The 17,219-nt window shown below is 36.8% G+C and overlaps 1 protein-coding gene across 1 annotated transcript; it reads left to right on the top strand.

Moving 5' to 3' along the window:
* Nucleotides 1-1,017: 1,017 nt before the first annotated feature.
* Nucleotides 1,018-17,115, top strand: LOC309485569 (zinc finger CCHC domain-containing protein 24-like). Its single transcript, XM_082152496.1, has 4 exons — nucleotides 1,018-1,178; nucleotides 11,881-11,891; nucleotides 13,708-13,872; nucleotides 15,877-17,115. The coding sequence occupies exons 3-4, from the start codon at nucleotides 13,732-13,734 to the stop codon at nucleotides 15,991-15,993; spliced, it is 258 nt and encodes an 85-aa protein (XP_082008622.1). The 5' UTR covers nucleotides 1,018-1,178; nucleotides 11,881-11,891; nucleotides 13,708-13,731; the 3' UTR covers nucleotides 15,994-17,115.
* The last annotated feature ends 104 nt before the right edge of the window (nucleotides 17,116-17,219 follow it).

Here is a 17,219-nt window from a genome sequence, read left to right as displayed (position 1 = left end):
AGGATCAGGGCTTGACATTTCTTAGTAATGGTGTTTTCCTCTTTTATCTGTAAGTTGATGACGTTCATTCCCGTCAGGACGCACGACCATGACCAAACCCTTTCATTTCTAATCAAGTTTCTATTCGAGTGAAAGCACTGACGTCACGTGACACACGAGGAAGAGAAGCCTGTTTCGTTTTCATGCAAATTATTTATTTGTTTATATTGTAAAACTGCCATGTTCAAGACTCAGGTCTGCATTAGTCAGAAACTGTCCTGTGAAATCAAGAGGCTTTACATCTGACACACAAACCTCTGCACTCTTTAAAAACAACTGTAATAAAGTTCTCCATAAGCTGAACAGATATTAGGCTATAATTCATTCAGATGTCTGGCATTCTTACAAAAACTGTACCATGGTAACCACAGCTTCCAGCAAAATACCATAGATCTTAGTGTTCAAAAGGAGTGTCGACTGGAAACACCCCAGGTAATGTTGAGTCAGGTGCGAATCTACCGCAGACAGCACTAATTATAATATATTCAATTACATGATAGTGTATTATTATATTATATTACATTACATTATATATATAAATTCACACACACACACACACACACACACACACACACACACACACACACACACACACACACACACACACATATATATATATATATATATATATATATATATGTATATACACACACACACACACACACACACACACACACACACACACACACACACACACACACACACATACACACACACACACACACATATTATATTAACAAAAACTTAGATGCGATTCCCCAGCACTAATTATATTATATTACATTATATTGTATTATTATATTAGGCCTATATTATATTATATTATATTATATTATATTATATTATATTATATTATATATTTGCAATTTACTAGACTAGAAGTTACTTGTATGGATTGTTAAAATAAAATTAGTAACTATTATAGATTACTTAGTAATTAAAAACAAATAGGCATAGTAAAATTCCCGAATTATCCCATCCTGGTAACAACCCAAACAACATCATAATTCAAGGCACACGCCTCTTGGAGAGAAGAGCGTATATATACAGACTGACGCCTCCCTTCCTCATCCAGAACAAACTCTCGAGGTCCATTCCTCACATCACATCACATCACATCACATCACATCACATCACATATCCAAGTAAGTGTTGCCTTTACAATCGTTTTCTGTGTTAAAACAACAATGTATCGAGTGTTTGGCGCGTTTGCTGTTATTATGGCAAGCCGTTTTAACATTTAATCCTTAAAACCTACTATTATCTATTTTCATGCAACTAGTACTTAATTTTTAGATACTAATATCTATACTAGTACATTCATACTACTAGTAGCCTACTTATTCATTAGATACTAGTACTTATTTATTAGATACTACTTATTCATTAGATACTAGTACTTATTTATTAGATACTACTTATTCATTAGATACTAGTACTTATTTATTAGATACTAGTATTTATTCCAAATGTTACTAAGATTTTTTATTTTACTTGTAATTGAACTCTACAGTGGCCGTTCTGACTAGTCATAACATAAGACGAGTAAAAAAAACAGTTTTGACTAGTAAGATAAGAATGTGACTAGTAACAATTAAAAAATATATAGGCTACAAGACTAGAGTCTAATAAATAAGTAGAAGTTGGCTGCCTGACGAATAGTAGAAATAGGTACTAATATCGGATGAAAAGTAATTGTATAAGTAATGAATCTAGTAATATTTAAAAATATACTAGTCAATATTTGAATTAAAGTTTGATTGATTAGAATAGGGCTCTAGGGCTGTGTTCCAGTCCACTTTTAGACACGCACTAGCGAACTTCCCTAAGCACTTCCCCTCGGGGGAATCCGAATCCCTGCCGCCATTTTGAAGTGCGGTTCAACTTCTGAAGTGGACGAGGGAAGTTTATATGGACAGACCCTCGTTCCCTCGATTTTGACCGAGGGAGCGAGTCTAAGGCCCTGTCCCAAATGGCACACTCCATATGCACTTTCAGTCTTGAGGACTTACAATGGCTGCCACGTGTCCGTTAAGTCCGTGAGACCGTAGAGTGTCCCATTTGTCATTTTAGGCCTCAGAAGGGAGCTCGCGAGCGCCCCCCTTTGCGGTCGATATGCGCCCTCGATGCGCACTTTGGCCGAGCCTGCAGACTTCTTCCCGACAGTCAAAGCGGCATTACGTCACGACGGACTCGTTGGGAGACCACGAGCGCTTAGGGTGCCATTTGGGACAGGGCCATAAGTACACTTCAGGCAGCTCCACATACCACAATGCAACACGATTGTGACGTCTAATTGTGCCCAGTCCACTTTTAGACACGCTCTTGCGAACTTCCCTAAGCACTTCCCCTCGGGGGAATCCCTGCCGCCATTTTGAAGTGCGTTCAACTTCGTGAAGTGGACGAGGGAAGTTTATATGGACAGACCCTCGTTCCCTCGATTTTGACAGAGGGAGCGAGTCTACTTCATATGTACACTTCAGGCACCTATATGTCCCACAATGCAGTACGATTGTGACGTCCCCACAGATCTCATCTAATCATCACCACAACAAACAACTCTATGATATATTAATTATAATTTTTTTAATTTAAAACAACCCAAACACACCTATATACATTTGCATGCTGCATTACACAAATTCTTAAAGGAAGAAAAAATGCAAATAATAAATCAACTCCATCGCTGATTCCAAGTGATCAAGGGCTTGGGCCTAGAGATTCACACCCCTAATATAATCTTAACCGTTCTATTTCATCAGATACGATCTGTAAACAGGGCTTTAAGTGTAAAATACCGAACTTGTCCTTTAAATGATAGTGATTATATATGTCTATATAAGTGTGTTGAGATCACGTGATCAGGTGTAGATTCTGCCCTCTGCTGCTCATGTGACTCATTACAGGCTGATTACAGAAGAGCTCTCATGTGGGTGTGTGTCTTTGCTTTTCCTGTACAGCTTCTGTTTCATATCTACATTACATATTAACATAAATAGTATTTCATATTGTAAGAAACATGGAAGAGATGAAATCTGAGATATGGTTTTAGTATGGTAGAGTTGTGTGAGGATCAGGGCTTGACATTTCTTAGTAATGGTGTTTTCCTCTTTTATCTGTAAGTTGATGATGTTCATTCCCGTCAGGACGCACGACCATGACCAAACCCTTTTATTTCTAATCAAGTTTCTATTCGAGTGAAAGGATTGACGTCACGTGACACACGAGGAAGAGACGCCTCTGTTGTTTTCATGCAAATGATGTATTTGTTTATATTGTAAAACTGTGATGTTCAAGACTCAGGTCTGGATTAGTCAGAAACTGTCCTGTGAAATCAAGAGGCTTTACATCTGACACACAAACCTTTGCACTCAAAACAACTGTAATAAAGTTCTCCTTAAACTGCCCTATGAGCAGCTGGTGGTTTATATGGAGCTGGTGCAGTGATGTGAGAGATGCTTCTGATTAAATCACTTATTAGTCACACAGAGCTCATATCCAACACAAACAAGTCCTCAAATACAACACTGACTCTGGAATTATAAAAAATGCAGCTTGAATGATTTCAGAAAGATGTTTAAAGCATCTCAATGATCCTGAGCCAACCACAGACAGACTCACCATGACTAAACACTCGTAATAACCACAGCAAAGAGATTAAAGACATGTGAGTGTGTCAAACACAGATGCTTGTGCGCAGATTCAGTTATAAAGCTTCATTCAAACAAACCAGTCCTTTAAATCTGAAACATTTACACTGATATTCACTATAGTGCTTCTTCTGGCAACATCTAAACTGCAACATGATACATCTTGAATTGTATTCCACAGTTCAGAATGTCACTGTGATGTAATATCAAATATTCTAATGCAACAACTGTAACAGTGTAACAGTGTTTACATTAAGAACTGCAACATCGCAATACTGTAACAGTTCGACAAATACAGCGCTGGGGTTCCACAAAAACATGAAATGAAACATTATTAAAGATTGAAAACCTCTATGACACATATAACAGTATTAACATTTGCCAAACAATGTACAGTATAACATTCAAAAGTTTGGAATAATTAAGATTTTTTAAATGTTTTTGAAAGATGTCTTTTATTCTCATCAAGGCATGGCTGCATTTATCACAGTAAAATGTATTACAATACAGTAAAAACAGTGAAATATTATTATAATTTAAGTCTATGTGAATATCTAGTAAAGTGTAATTTATTCCTGTGATCAAAGCTGAATTTTCAGCATCATTACTCCAGTCTTCAGTGTCACATGATCCTTCAGAAATCACTCTAATATGATGATTTGCTGCTCAAGATGCATTTATTATTATTATCAATGTTGAAAATGTGTTTTTGGGGAAATTGTGACACATTTGATTGTTTTCAGGATTCTCAGGATTTTCAGGATTGAACAGAAAGTTCAAAAGAACAGCATTTATTTGAAATAGAAATGTTTTGTGACATCATAAATGTCTTTACTGTCATTTTGATCAGTTTAACGCATCCTTGATGAATAAAAGTATTAATTTCTCACTGATCCTGAACTTTTGATAGTGTATATGGTACTGAAATACTTTCAGTGTGTGATTTATTTTTAGTCGAGTCACGATTCTCATTTGTAAGTCTACTGATGAACTAAAGATTGTTTTGTTATCAGGCTCGTCCTAAAGAGGTACAGTATGATGTCGGATCAGGATGATGAGAGGTGTTTCGGGGAGTACAGGTGTCCCAAATGCAAGAGGAAATGGATGAGTGGGAACTCGTGGCCGAACATGGGTCAGGAGTGCATCAAATGCCACATCAACGTCCTTGCTCACAAACAGGTGAACAGACGCTCACTTTAGACTGAAAAACTGCATTTTAGCCATCAGGTTAGAGTTTGTTTTCTGGTTGCAATATCTTAACATCCTTGAAACAAGATACTTTAGCAAAATTAAATGATATATTGCTAAATTATTTAAAGGGGTGGTTGATTTCTCTTTTCTAACTGTAGTTAGTGTGTAATGTTGCTGTTTGATCATAAACAACATCTGCAAAGTTACGACGCTCAAAGTTCAAAGCAAAGGGAGATATTTGCTTTTAAAGAAATCGCTTTTAAGGACTACAACAAACGGCTGGTAGAGACTACACGAGCTTCCTCCCGGGTTAGTGACATCACAAACCCTATAATTTACATAAACCCCGCCACCAGAAACACGATTTATATATTATCAAGACAGAATATGCTAATCAATGACTAGAAGATAACTACACATAAGCTACATAAATTCATCAACTAACCATTCAGTCTCTCCATCTTTGTCTGACTCCGGTTTGAACATAAAAGGCTAAATGTTTTTGAAATGTTCAGTGCATGTCCGTGTGAGTACAAGCTGTTGAAGCTCCGCCCCCTGCGCCGGGAGCAGCAGCTCATTTGCATTTAAAGGGACAGACACAAAAACGGTGTGTTTTTGCTCACCCTCAAAAAGTGACCATTTTAACATGCTATATAAAAATAATCAGTGGGGTATTTTTAGCTAAAACTTCACACACACACTCTGGGGACATCAGAGACTTATTTTACATCTTGTACAAATGGGCATTATACCACCCCTTTAAAGTGTAAACCTAACAAAACTCAGTGAAGTTTTTGCTGATTCATAAATAAACTGATTCACTTTATGCAATCTGACTTTTCAAGTAAATGCTTCTTATTTTAAAGATGTTTTTTGACTAGAAAACAAGACACAACAAGACAAAACAAAAGATACTGATCATATCAGACTGTTAATTTCTGTGTTTAGTTTTCTGTCTTCTCCATATAAACACAACTGCATTACAGCTTATGGCTCAGGAACTCAGCGAATGTTTGCAAGCTTTCTGGAGTTTCTTTATTGAAGCATCTGTACAAAAATGAGCCGCTAAAGAGCATCTAAATTCATCTAAACGGACTTGAAACTGTAAAAAGTTGGCGAGCATCTGTTCATTATTAATCAGGACTTCAGAAACTGGAGACACTGATGTAATAGAGGTCTTTTGGCTCAAGATAAAGCTTTCATGAGGGACTTTGCAGTGTGTTTGGCAGGTTATGAAGTTATGAACCGGGTAGAAAACACTTGATGAAGAGCATCGAGTCGGATCTGCTCTCCTTAACGCTCCTGACGTCCCTTTTTCCTTTGTAATGTTCAGCAGAAGTTCTTCTGTATTGTAAATGTTGCTATTAAAGGGATACTTCAGGATTTAGCATTAAGCTTTGTATTAGTAGAAAACCTGAAGTATTTTCGAATTACCGTGCTTCCCTCCCTCATATCCCCCTGAGACGAGAGATTTATGTATTTTTTGTCTGGAAAAAATCCTCCGATGACGCAAAAATCTTCATTTTGCGTCATCGGAGGATTTTTTGGCCAGAGGCGAGAGACTACAGCCAGTAGGAGGAGCTCGTTCTGCATGTGTTCAACCCGCCCATAGAGGGATCTCACTCACAGAATGTACACATAGTGTCAGCCATCTTTCTTTGGAAGCTAAGCTAGCAGGCTCTTTCTTAGGAGAAAGCTGAGTAGTAGGGGTTACCATCCTCTTTTTCCCGGACATGTCCGGCCGTCGAGATCGTCCAAAATGTCCGGGATTCGGCTTTTGCTTTCTGCAGTCGCCATTCATTGTTTACATGCACACCTTTTGTTTCAGTCTAACTGAATTCATTCCGATTGGTGAATCTGAATGTAGTGTTTACATGAACGCTAAACAAGTGATCGGTTGATGTGCGTTTTAGCATTGCTAAGAAAATTCCCGCTCCTCCGTGAGAGATACGAGACCGGCTCATCAGTAATCACACCACCGGCCTCTCATTGTTCTCCCGCGCCCCTCAGCCTCGTCCTGCTCGCCACAGTAAACATGATGAATGGCGACTGTAGAACGCAAAAGCCAAATCCCGGACATTTTGGGCGATCTCGAAATCCCGGGCAAACTCGTCACGGAGTCTCACTAGTAGCCTAGCCTTGTTGTTTAACTGCGCTCTCTTACCGGTAGGCGTGGCTTGGGAGTGGCCTCGTAGAGCAGCGAAGCAAGTGCATTCTGGGAGTTGTTGTCTTTCATCCACATGAGCCAAAAATAAATTTTCTGGCTTTGCTCAGTCTAGAAAGCTCCAAATTCAAAAATAATTTCACATTTCTTCTACATAAATGACCTATTTTAAATACACATTCATCTTTCCAGAGGTGAAGTATCCCTTTAAGATTTATGTGGACATCATGGCTGCTTTTTGGCTTTTTAAAATCAGGAAATATTTTAAAGAGGCCATGTTAATCCCTTTTACAAAGGTTTTGGCTCTACTAGAACAGGTTTTCCAGCTTGAATGTTGATTATTTTCCTCATATTCTCCATTGTTGCGGCTCCTCTCTTCCCAGTCTGTCAGTAACGCTCTGTTTACTTCCTGTCTCTATGAAGCCCCTCCTTCTGAAAAGCACACTGTGCTCTGATTGGTCGGCTGGAGAAGTGTGTTGTGATTGGTCGAGCGCTTCGAGTGTGTTTGGAAATGTCCCGCCCCTTACCATAACCACCAGTTTAACACACTACTAACTAACACAACCAGGCCCCACCCCTTTATTCTGCATATTAATTATTATAATGAGGAATATTGTGACGTGTTCGTTCCCGGAAGAAACTCAAGACTACAATGGAGGCGTTTCAGGAGTTCAGAAACACTGACACTGATATAGAGGAGAACTCCCGAAACCTTTCTCATGCTCAAACACCAACATTACACAGAGAAATATTTCTCTGGGGATGAGCGGAAGGATTTAAAATCTTTCCTCTGTGTTCGCAGCGTCCTCTGGAGAAACCCGACGGCCTGGACTTATCGGACCTGAACAAAGAACATCTTCAGCATCTCTGTGAGAAGTGTAAGCAGCTCGGGCAAAACTGTCGTCAGCGTCGTCGAGCTCGGTGGTGAACTCTGGCAAACTGCAGCTGATTGACTTAGGGTGAACTTTTGTACTTGTTGTTTAGATGAGGGCAAAAGTCTGTAAGTTTCTGATAGACAGACCACAATGTCTCAGAATAAAGTGGTAAATGAATGTAATCTTATCTAAACATCCGGCAGTGTTCGGGCTAACACCTCAGAGTCTGAAAACATGAACACTAGATGTTTGTGTCTTGTGTGTCTGCTTCGATGCAATATAGCAAACTTACTCTGAAAAGAGGAACTTTGCTCTGTTTCAATAAGGAAATTGATATAAATTGATTAAAAAAAATATATAATATGAAACCATGTGTATTTAAAATATTAAAATGTCATAAATAAAAATATACAATTTCTATATCACTGCATCACATTATTTTGGCTTCCAATGCTTTATAATAGTAGTAAGTAAATATATTTGATGATAATCTGCTCTTTGGAGCGGGGTAAGTTGTCACACTGTTCATAACTCCAACACTAGAGGCTCTATCTCAAAAATCAAATAGTCACTTTGTGTGACTTCTTCTGTAGTCGACTTCCTGTTCACGTGTGGTCAGGATCACTCTAATCTGACCTTAGCACAGTTTTCAAATTTTTCTGCTAAAAAGGTAAAAAATTTGCACTTTACATTTTATGCAATAATACAACTTTTTTAGGTATGAATGTTAAAAAAATATATTATTTTGCACAAAATTGAGGAGATAATAATGTGTCTTTTGATACTTTAGCTAAAGTGCTATGTTGAGCTAACTTTGAGATTTAGCCAACGTTAGCACACATGTCAGTTTGGGGCAAGTCGTCACATGTGACAACTTGCCCCTGTACTAATAAACACATAGAACATGCTCAAAAAACATTGTGATATTGTCATTTATTTGTAATTGCAATAAGGTTTTTGAAGGAAGGAAAGACAGGAAGGAAGTTAGAAATGATCAAGGAAAGACGGAGCATGGCAGAACACCACCTGACATAATGTTAAAGGCAGTCAAAGGTGAAGTTGCAGAACAAATCAATCAAAAGTACAGCGAAGGATTTTGACATAAATTACCGTACTCTGACTCTGAATTGTCCAAGGATTACCAGAGAAGAAATTGAAAGTCAGACAGCCATGCCAACAACAATGGCTGGTTGTACAACGCCACAGAAGATTTTTTCATCTGATTTGGAGAAGCAGCTTGTTGAGTATATTACGAGGTCAGCTGACATGTATTTTAGTCTGTCGCCAAGTGAGGTCAGAAAGCTTGCCTACATGTTTACTGTGGCACACCAGCTGAAGTTCACGCCTTTGTGGGCAGAAAAAGAAAAGGTCAGCAAAGAGTGGTTTACAGGCTTCTTGAAGCGGCATACAACGCTGTCACGGAGAAAGCCAGAGGCATAGCCTTGCCAGGGCAACTAGCTTTAAGAGAGAGAATGTTAATGCTTTCTTTGACAACTTAGAGAAAGTGTTACGCAAATATGAGTTTGGACCAGGAGACATTTGGAGTGTTGATGAAACTGGGGTCACCACTGAACATAAACCAGACATAGTGGTGGCCAGACGTGGATTCAAAATCTGGATGTATGAAGAACAAGGCGGCTAAAAGAAGAAAAATCATACAGGAGTCCTCATCAGATGATGAAGAGTGCTTCTGCCTCGTCTGTGTAGAGACATTTTCAAACAGTCGCCCAAAGGAGACGTGGGTAAAATGTGTAAAATGCAACAACTGGGCATATGATGCTTGCAATTTATGTGTGCCAGAATTGTGACTCTGAAGATGAGTCTGATTAGTCAGATCCAGGGCATCTGTTTTCAGTAATCATGGATCTATGTGCGAACCAGAGAACGTTCAAAGTAAAGTGGTCTTGCCACTTAATGTGTTTGGATTGAAATAATTGTTTTTCCAGATTCTCCAGGCACGATTGTTTATATTTCCAGCTCTGGTTTATAATTGCAATATTCACAATTAAGTAGTTGTGTTCTTATTTTTAGATAATCTAGAGTGACAACTCATCCGCCCATGGGGCAAACTATCACAAGTGCACACCCTCTATTCAACAGTCTACAACTCCATAATGAGATAAGATATGAAGATGTTATGAATACAACATATGTGCCCAACACTTCCTTCTTTCATTTGGTATGACATTTATATTATTGTGATGTATGGCGCTCAGTAAATGTTAGACAGTGTGACACGTGTGACAACATGCCCCGCTCTCCCCCATACCATACATGATAGCATAGACAACATTCTAATATAATATAATATAATATAATATACATTATTTACTGTAAATGCCCAAATTACAATGCAAATCCAACAAGTGCTTGTCAAAGGCAGATATTGCATTTTGTTTATTTGCAATTAACAAAAAAAAAAAAAAGATGTTCCTGAGATTCAATATCTTTTTGACAGAATGTGCATAAATTACTACACAAATTAAACCTTAAGACAATTTATTAAAATATTATTTAAGGAATATTTTTTGTCCATGATTTAATTTAGTAAATCTGTTTTGCAGCACTTCCCTGAAAAACATAAATGGATAAAAGTAAAAATTTGAATTTGAATTCCACCGTTTTTGATCATATATTTGTATTTATTAATAAAAATAAAATATAGTTTTCTGAATAAAATACATTTCATAGAACTCTTCTATTCTTAAACATTTTAATAAATTATTAATGTTAAAAATAAGTTGTTGATCTGATTTATTATCATTTATTGAATTTAGTGGATTAGGCAAGTTTTATTGAAATTAATAAACAAAACAAACCAAATGGTTTTCGAGTTTGTTATAATACAAGCATTTGTTCAACCAAAAAAAAAAACTGTTTTCATTCATTTAACTGTCATTTTATCTGATGATAATAATAATAACAACCATAATTTATTAATACAGTTTATTTATTTATTTAATAATTGTCATTATTTCTGAGATGGTGACCATACTGTGAAAATCTACAACCTGGGAGAAATCTACATATGTGTAAATAAAACTTGGCTACAGTCAACATACACTCTAAACAAAAATGGTGCTAAATAGCACTAAAAGTGGTTCATTGGCTTGTAATCATAGGGGAACCACTTTAAGTGCCATATAGCACCTACCTTTGTCAAATGGTGCTATGTAGAACCATAAGAGGTGCCATATAGCACCTTAACCACCCCAAAGAACCGCTAAAGAACCGCTGAAGAACCAAACTGGGCTTAACAGGTTCTTTAAATGGTAGTGGTGCTATATAGGGGGAGCGAAATAAACCTAAAATTCTCGGGACAGCAGCATGTGTCCAAATTTTAATCTTAACCGTTCTATTTCATCAGATACGATCTGTAAACAGGGCTTTAAGTGTAAAATACCGAACTTGTCCTTTAAATGATAGTGATTATATATGTCTATATAAGTGTGTTGAGATCACGTGATCAGGTGTAGATTCTGCCCTCTGCTGCTCATGTGACTCATTACAGGCTGATTAAAGAAAAGCTTTAATGTGGGTGTGTGTCTTTGCTTTTCCTTTACAGCTTTACATATGTTTCATATGTACATTAACATATTAACATAAATAGTATTTCATATTGTAAGAAACATGGAATAATTAAATAATTTCTTAGATGGAATCTGAGATTAATATGGTTTAAGTATATAGTAGAGTTGTGTGAGGATCAGGGCAAGCCTTGACATTTCTTAGCAATGGTGTTTTCCTCTAATAAAATAAAAATTAGTAAACTATATATAAGTAGTAAAACAAAACAAAAATGCCTTTATAATATTTATAGCACCGTCCTGGTAACAACCCAAACATCATCATAATTCAAGGCACACGCCTCTTGGAGAGAAGAGCGTATATATACAGACTGACGCCTCCCTTCCTCATCCAGAACAAACTCTCGAGATCCATTCCTCACATCACATCACATCACATATACAAGTAAGTGTTGCCTTTACAATCATTTTCTATGTTAAAACAACAATGTATCGAGTGTTTGGCGCGTTTGCTCTGTTATTATGGCAAGCCGTTTTAACATTTAATCCTTAAAACCTACTAGTATCTATTTTCATGATACTAGTACTTAATTTTAATATACTAGTATCTATTCCATTAAGTACTAGTGCTTATTCTTTAGATACTAGTAGTACATTTTTAAAAGATACTATTATTTATTAGATGCAAGTTCTTATTTTTTTTGATACTGCTACTCATAAGATACTAGTATAAAATAGACACTAGTTCACTGTAAAAAATCCAACTTACGTTTTGTATGACATATTCAGTTTTTAAAGTTTATTCAACTATTTAACATGAGAAAAGTTGAGATAACTCAAACACGTAAGTTGAGAAAACTCAAAAATGTCCTGCAGCTGGTTGCCTTAAACTTTTAAGTTTTCTCAACTTTTTTTTTTTACAGTGTAGATACTAGTACTTATTTCAACAGAGACTGGTAACTATTCTTTTGTTAGTAGTAACACATTTACATTGTTTGCCATTGACTTCTATGTGGATCTGTCATGATATCAACTATTCAGCTCTGACTAGTCACATATTGTTTAGGTTTCGTTTCATGCTTTAGTTTCATTTCTGTCATGTGATCCCCTGATACTGGTTTATTGTCTTGATTGTTCACAGATGTCCTTTGTGCCTTGTCTAGTCATTAGTCTTGTACTTATACAACATGTTTGTCTAGTGCCTGTAACCACTGTTGGGAAGTTTATGTCCATGTTTATGCCATGCTTTTGTTTTATATTTGATCTTGTTCTGTCTACTATTAAACTGCACACACTGCAAGTTAAAGTATGTATTTATTAGATACTAGTTATTTATTCGGTACTAGTACTACTTATTGTTTAGATACTAGTTCCTAAGATACTAGTACTTATTCAATAGATACTACTTGGTCATTAGATAGATAGCCTACCTATTAAAAAATCGAATGAATCTAGTAATATTTAAAAATGTACTAATCAATATTGGAATTAAAGTTTGATTGATTAGAATAAGATTCGCGAGAACAGCTTTAGATCAGGCACACTGGGGTCCTCAGCTGGGACTCATTATTTTTTTTTAAATTTTATTTTTATTTTTTTATTGACAAAAACAGCAACATACATACTCTCGTAGGGGAAAGAGAATATACATGCGTATACAAATGTTGTCAATATACAAAAAGTAGGCTTAACCAAACAGAAAACAACAACAACAAAAACAAAGAGGGGGAGCTACTTCAAAATACACAAGGCAAAGGCAAAAAGGCTAAAGAAAACAAAATTAACATTTGGAGCGGCGCACCAGGGGAGATTAATCAAAACACTAGTTTCCTAGATATGTCACTACATTTTTCTTGCAATTTTTGTATAAACTGGGACTCATCTCTTCTCTGGGACTCATCTCTTCTCTGGGACTCATCTCTTCTCCACACCGGCACCCTCGGCATTCAAATCTAGCGTAACTTTGGCTTCTATGAAGTTGAAGAGAAAAAGGACCTGGACAAGAGCCACACTTTATGCAAGTAGATCCAGACTGCAACCAAATGGGCGACAAGACTGACTGGTGTGACCATCACGTTGTGCAATTGATAAGAGCTGCAACTTCTGTTACAAACGATACTAAACATCCAACAACAAACGAAACGAAACTGAAACTGCGCGATTCGTTCGAGCTCAGAACTCGCGGGCCGATCTCAATCACGTGACACTGTTATTACACAGCTCTCCATTCACAGCACTACTAAAGACTGTTTTCTTACCAGGCTCGTCCTAAAGGAGAGGGTCTGATGGCGGATCAGGATAATAAGAGGTGTTTCGGGGAGTACCAGTGTCCCAAATGCAACCGGACATGGATGAGTGGGAACTCATGGCCGAACATGGGTCAGGAGTGCACCAAATGCCACATCAACGTCCTTGCTCACAAACAGGTGAACAGACGCTCACTTTAGACTGAACATAGACTGATGGTGGTGTATATTCCTCCATAGGGTAATGGGAAGCGTCAAGCGTGCCACTGAGACAATTTCGAGAATCCTCTCCAGACACGCTGGCAGGGATGGGCAGTATTTCAGATAGGCCTACATGTATTTAAAATAGGCTATGTATTTGAAATACAAAATACTATTTTGTATTTTAAAGCCTTTGGAAAAAAATCAAATGTAATTTGTATTTAAATACATTTAAGATGAGTATTTTTGTATTTTCAAAATACATTAAATACTTTTTGCCAGTCAACCTCTTTATCAGGGTACTGATTTTGTGCATCAACTAGTTCAGACATTCACTAGCTCAGCAATGGATCAGAGATTTTTTATTTTTTTTGGAATAAGGTGAGAATGTCATGATCAATTCATCATATCTGTTGATGACAAAAATAGGATAAATAAGATGATCAAGAGAGCTGGTTCAGTTGGTCTTACCCCAGACTTACTTGAGGTTACTGTGGAGAAGAGGATGAGGTTAAAACTAAAAAAAATCTTTCTTTTTGAAGGCCATCCACTACACAATGTTTTTAAAGGACTCAGAAGCGCTTTCAGTGAGCGATTAGTAATGCCTCGGAGCTCTAGTGAGCGAATGAGAAGGTCTTTTGTTCCTGCAGCGGTCAGATATTTCAACAAACACTGTTCATTGTTAAACTGTATTTTTACATGTCTTTGCATTCTGCACTTTTGAATTGTGAAACTGAATCTTTTTTTAATAATGTCTCACTGGTTCTTAATCAGGTTTTAATAGTCTCTTAAAGGGTTAGTTCACCCAAAAATGAAAATTCTGTCAGTAATTACTCTCCCTCATGTTGTTCCAACCCTGTGAGACTTTCGTTCATCTTCGGAACATGAATTAAGATATTTTTTATTAAACCTGAGAGCTACGAGAATACTTTTTGTGCGCAAAAAGTAAACAAAAATAACGACTTTATTCAACTATTCATTTCCTTCTCTGTGGGCCTCGAGTGAGTTCAAGTAGTGTAAAGCGCAGCGCTTCTGTGTTGTACGTCACACGCATCACACACATGACCAGCGTCGGCCAATAGTGAGCCTCCGTTCTGACGTACAGAAGCGCTGCTGTTACACTACGTGAACTCACTCAGAGAAACACAGGAGAAAATGAAGAGTGGAATAAAGTCGTTATTTTTGTTTACTTTTTGCGCACAAAAAGTATTCTCGTCGCTTGATAAACTTAAGGTTGAGCCACTGTAGTCACTTGGACTATTTTAACGATGTCTTTACTAACTTTTCTGGGCCAGCCAGTTTCAATCCCTTAGAAGCCTATGGAGCAGTGATCCAGCTCTCAGATTTAATCAGAAATATCTTCATTTGTGTCCTGAAGATGAACGAAGGTCTTATGGGGGTTGGAACAACATGAGGGAGAGTAATTACTGACAGAATCTTCATTTTTGGGTGAACTAACTCTTTAATGCAGGATTATTTATCTGTCTGTTATTGTGTATTGTGTTTGTTGGCTGTATGGTCTAAATTGGTGGCAAACCAGTTTCCCTATCGGGATTAATAAAGTTTTTCGAATCGAATCTAATCTAATCTAATCTAAAACAGCATTTCTGCCATTAGATTAGGGTTTGTTTTCTGGTTGCAATATCTTAGCGTCCTTAAAACAACATACTTTAGCTAAATTAAATGATGTATTGCTGAATTATTTAAAGTGTAAACATAACAACCTCAGTGAAGTTTCTGCTTTAAAAAATTGTGTAAAAAAATAAACTGATTCACTTTATGCAATCCGACTTTTCAAGTAAATGCTTCTTGTTTTAAAGATGTTTTTTTTTTTTTTACTAGAAAACAAGACATTAAACAAACAGCAACATTACACACTAAAGAAAGATGAACATGGAAAAAAAGCAGAATCGGTGCTCTATAAGAGAAATATTTCTCTAGGGATGAGCGGAAGGATTTAAAATCTTTCCTCTGTGTTTGCAGCCTCCTCTGGAGAAACCCGACGGCCTGGACAAATCAGACCTGAGCAAACATCATCCTCAGGATCTCTGTGAGAAGTGTAAGCAGCTCGGACACTACTGTGGTCAAGATCGGCGGTGACCTCTGACCCCCGGCATCCTAAAGATCAGACACACCCTCATTCACTCCGTAACCAGTGCTAAAATTTCCTCCACTTTAGCTGGACAATATTCACTGATTCCTGATTTAAAGCAGAGCTCTGAGTAAATGAAACTGAAATGGTGTCAGCAGCATTTATGCAATATGTTGATTGCCACAGAAAAAATATATTTTTAACAATAAATCTGTGTTTGTTAAAGTAAATGGTGCACTACAAATAAAACACCACTGATGAATTAGAAAAAAATATATATATATATTTCTTGCTTATGTTTTATCATTTTCTTATATTTTATCATTAATCATTTATATCATTTGAAATGTATGTTTAATGCTTTTCTTTTATGAATGTTTATGCCTCAAATGTAGATTGACTTAGGGTGAACTTTTGAACTTGGTTTAGATGAGGGCAAAAGTCTGTAAATTTCCAATAGACAGACCACAATGTCTCAGAATAAAGTGGTAAATGAATGTAATCTTAGCTAAACATCTTGCAGTGTTCGGGCTAACACCTCAGAGTGTGAAAACATGAACACTAGATATGTTTGTGTCTGCTTCAATACAATATACTATGAAAAGAGGAGATTAATTTCTGTACAGGTCAGTCTTCAGACCTTGGACTCAGACCTTGCTCTTTTTAAAGAGAGATCTCTCAAACTACTTTAATTATCTTTAAACTAAGAATATTATACTCAGAGGCCCAGTTTCACAGACAGGGCTTAGATTAAGCCAGGATTAGGCCTTAGTTCAATTTGGGCATTTAAATAGCTTTTATTAACATGCATTAGAAGAAAAAACACATTACTGGTGTGCATCTTGAGACAAAACAATGGTACTGCCATATTTAAGATTTGTCATTACAAGTTACATTCGGTTAAAACAGCTCAAAGATGCATTATAGTCTGGGACTATCTTAAGCCTTGTCTGTGAAACCAGGGGAGAGTGTTTTAATTATATCTTACTTAGAAATATTAGCAGTTATTTTAACTGTTCATTTTATGTTTCTTTATTAAACTTTTAAGCCTGATTATGGGTGAATTCATTTTACTCTTCATTTATTATTTGATTGTCTGCTTTTGAGAAATAAAATTTGACTTAATCATCTGACTGGATCTCCTCCTTATCAACCACAAAACTATAACACAAACTGACCCTCAATTCTCATTTAATGTGCTGTGATATATATATAATATCCCTCTGAATAGTGT

Source organism: Leuciscus leuciscus (genome assembly GCF_965113295.1).
Source record: "Leuciscus leuciscus genome assembly, chromosome: 21".
NCBI classification, from domain to species: Eukaryota; Metazoa; Chordata; class Actinopteri; order Cypriniformes; family Leuciscidae; genus Leuciscus; species Leuciscus leuciscus.
Note: the sequence above shows the minus strand (reverse complement) of the source record. Positions and strands in the feature narration are given on the sequence as shown.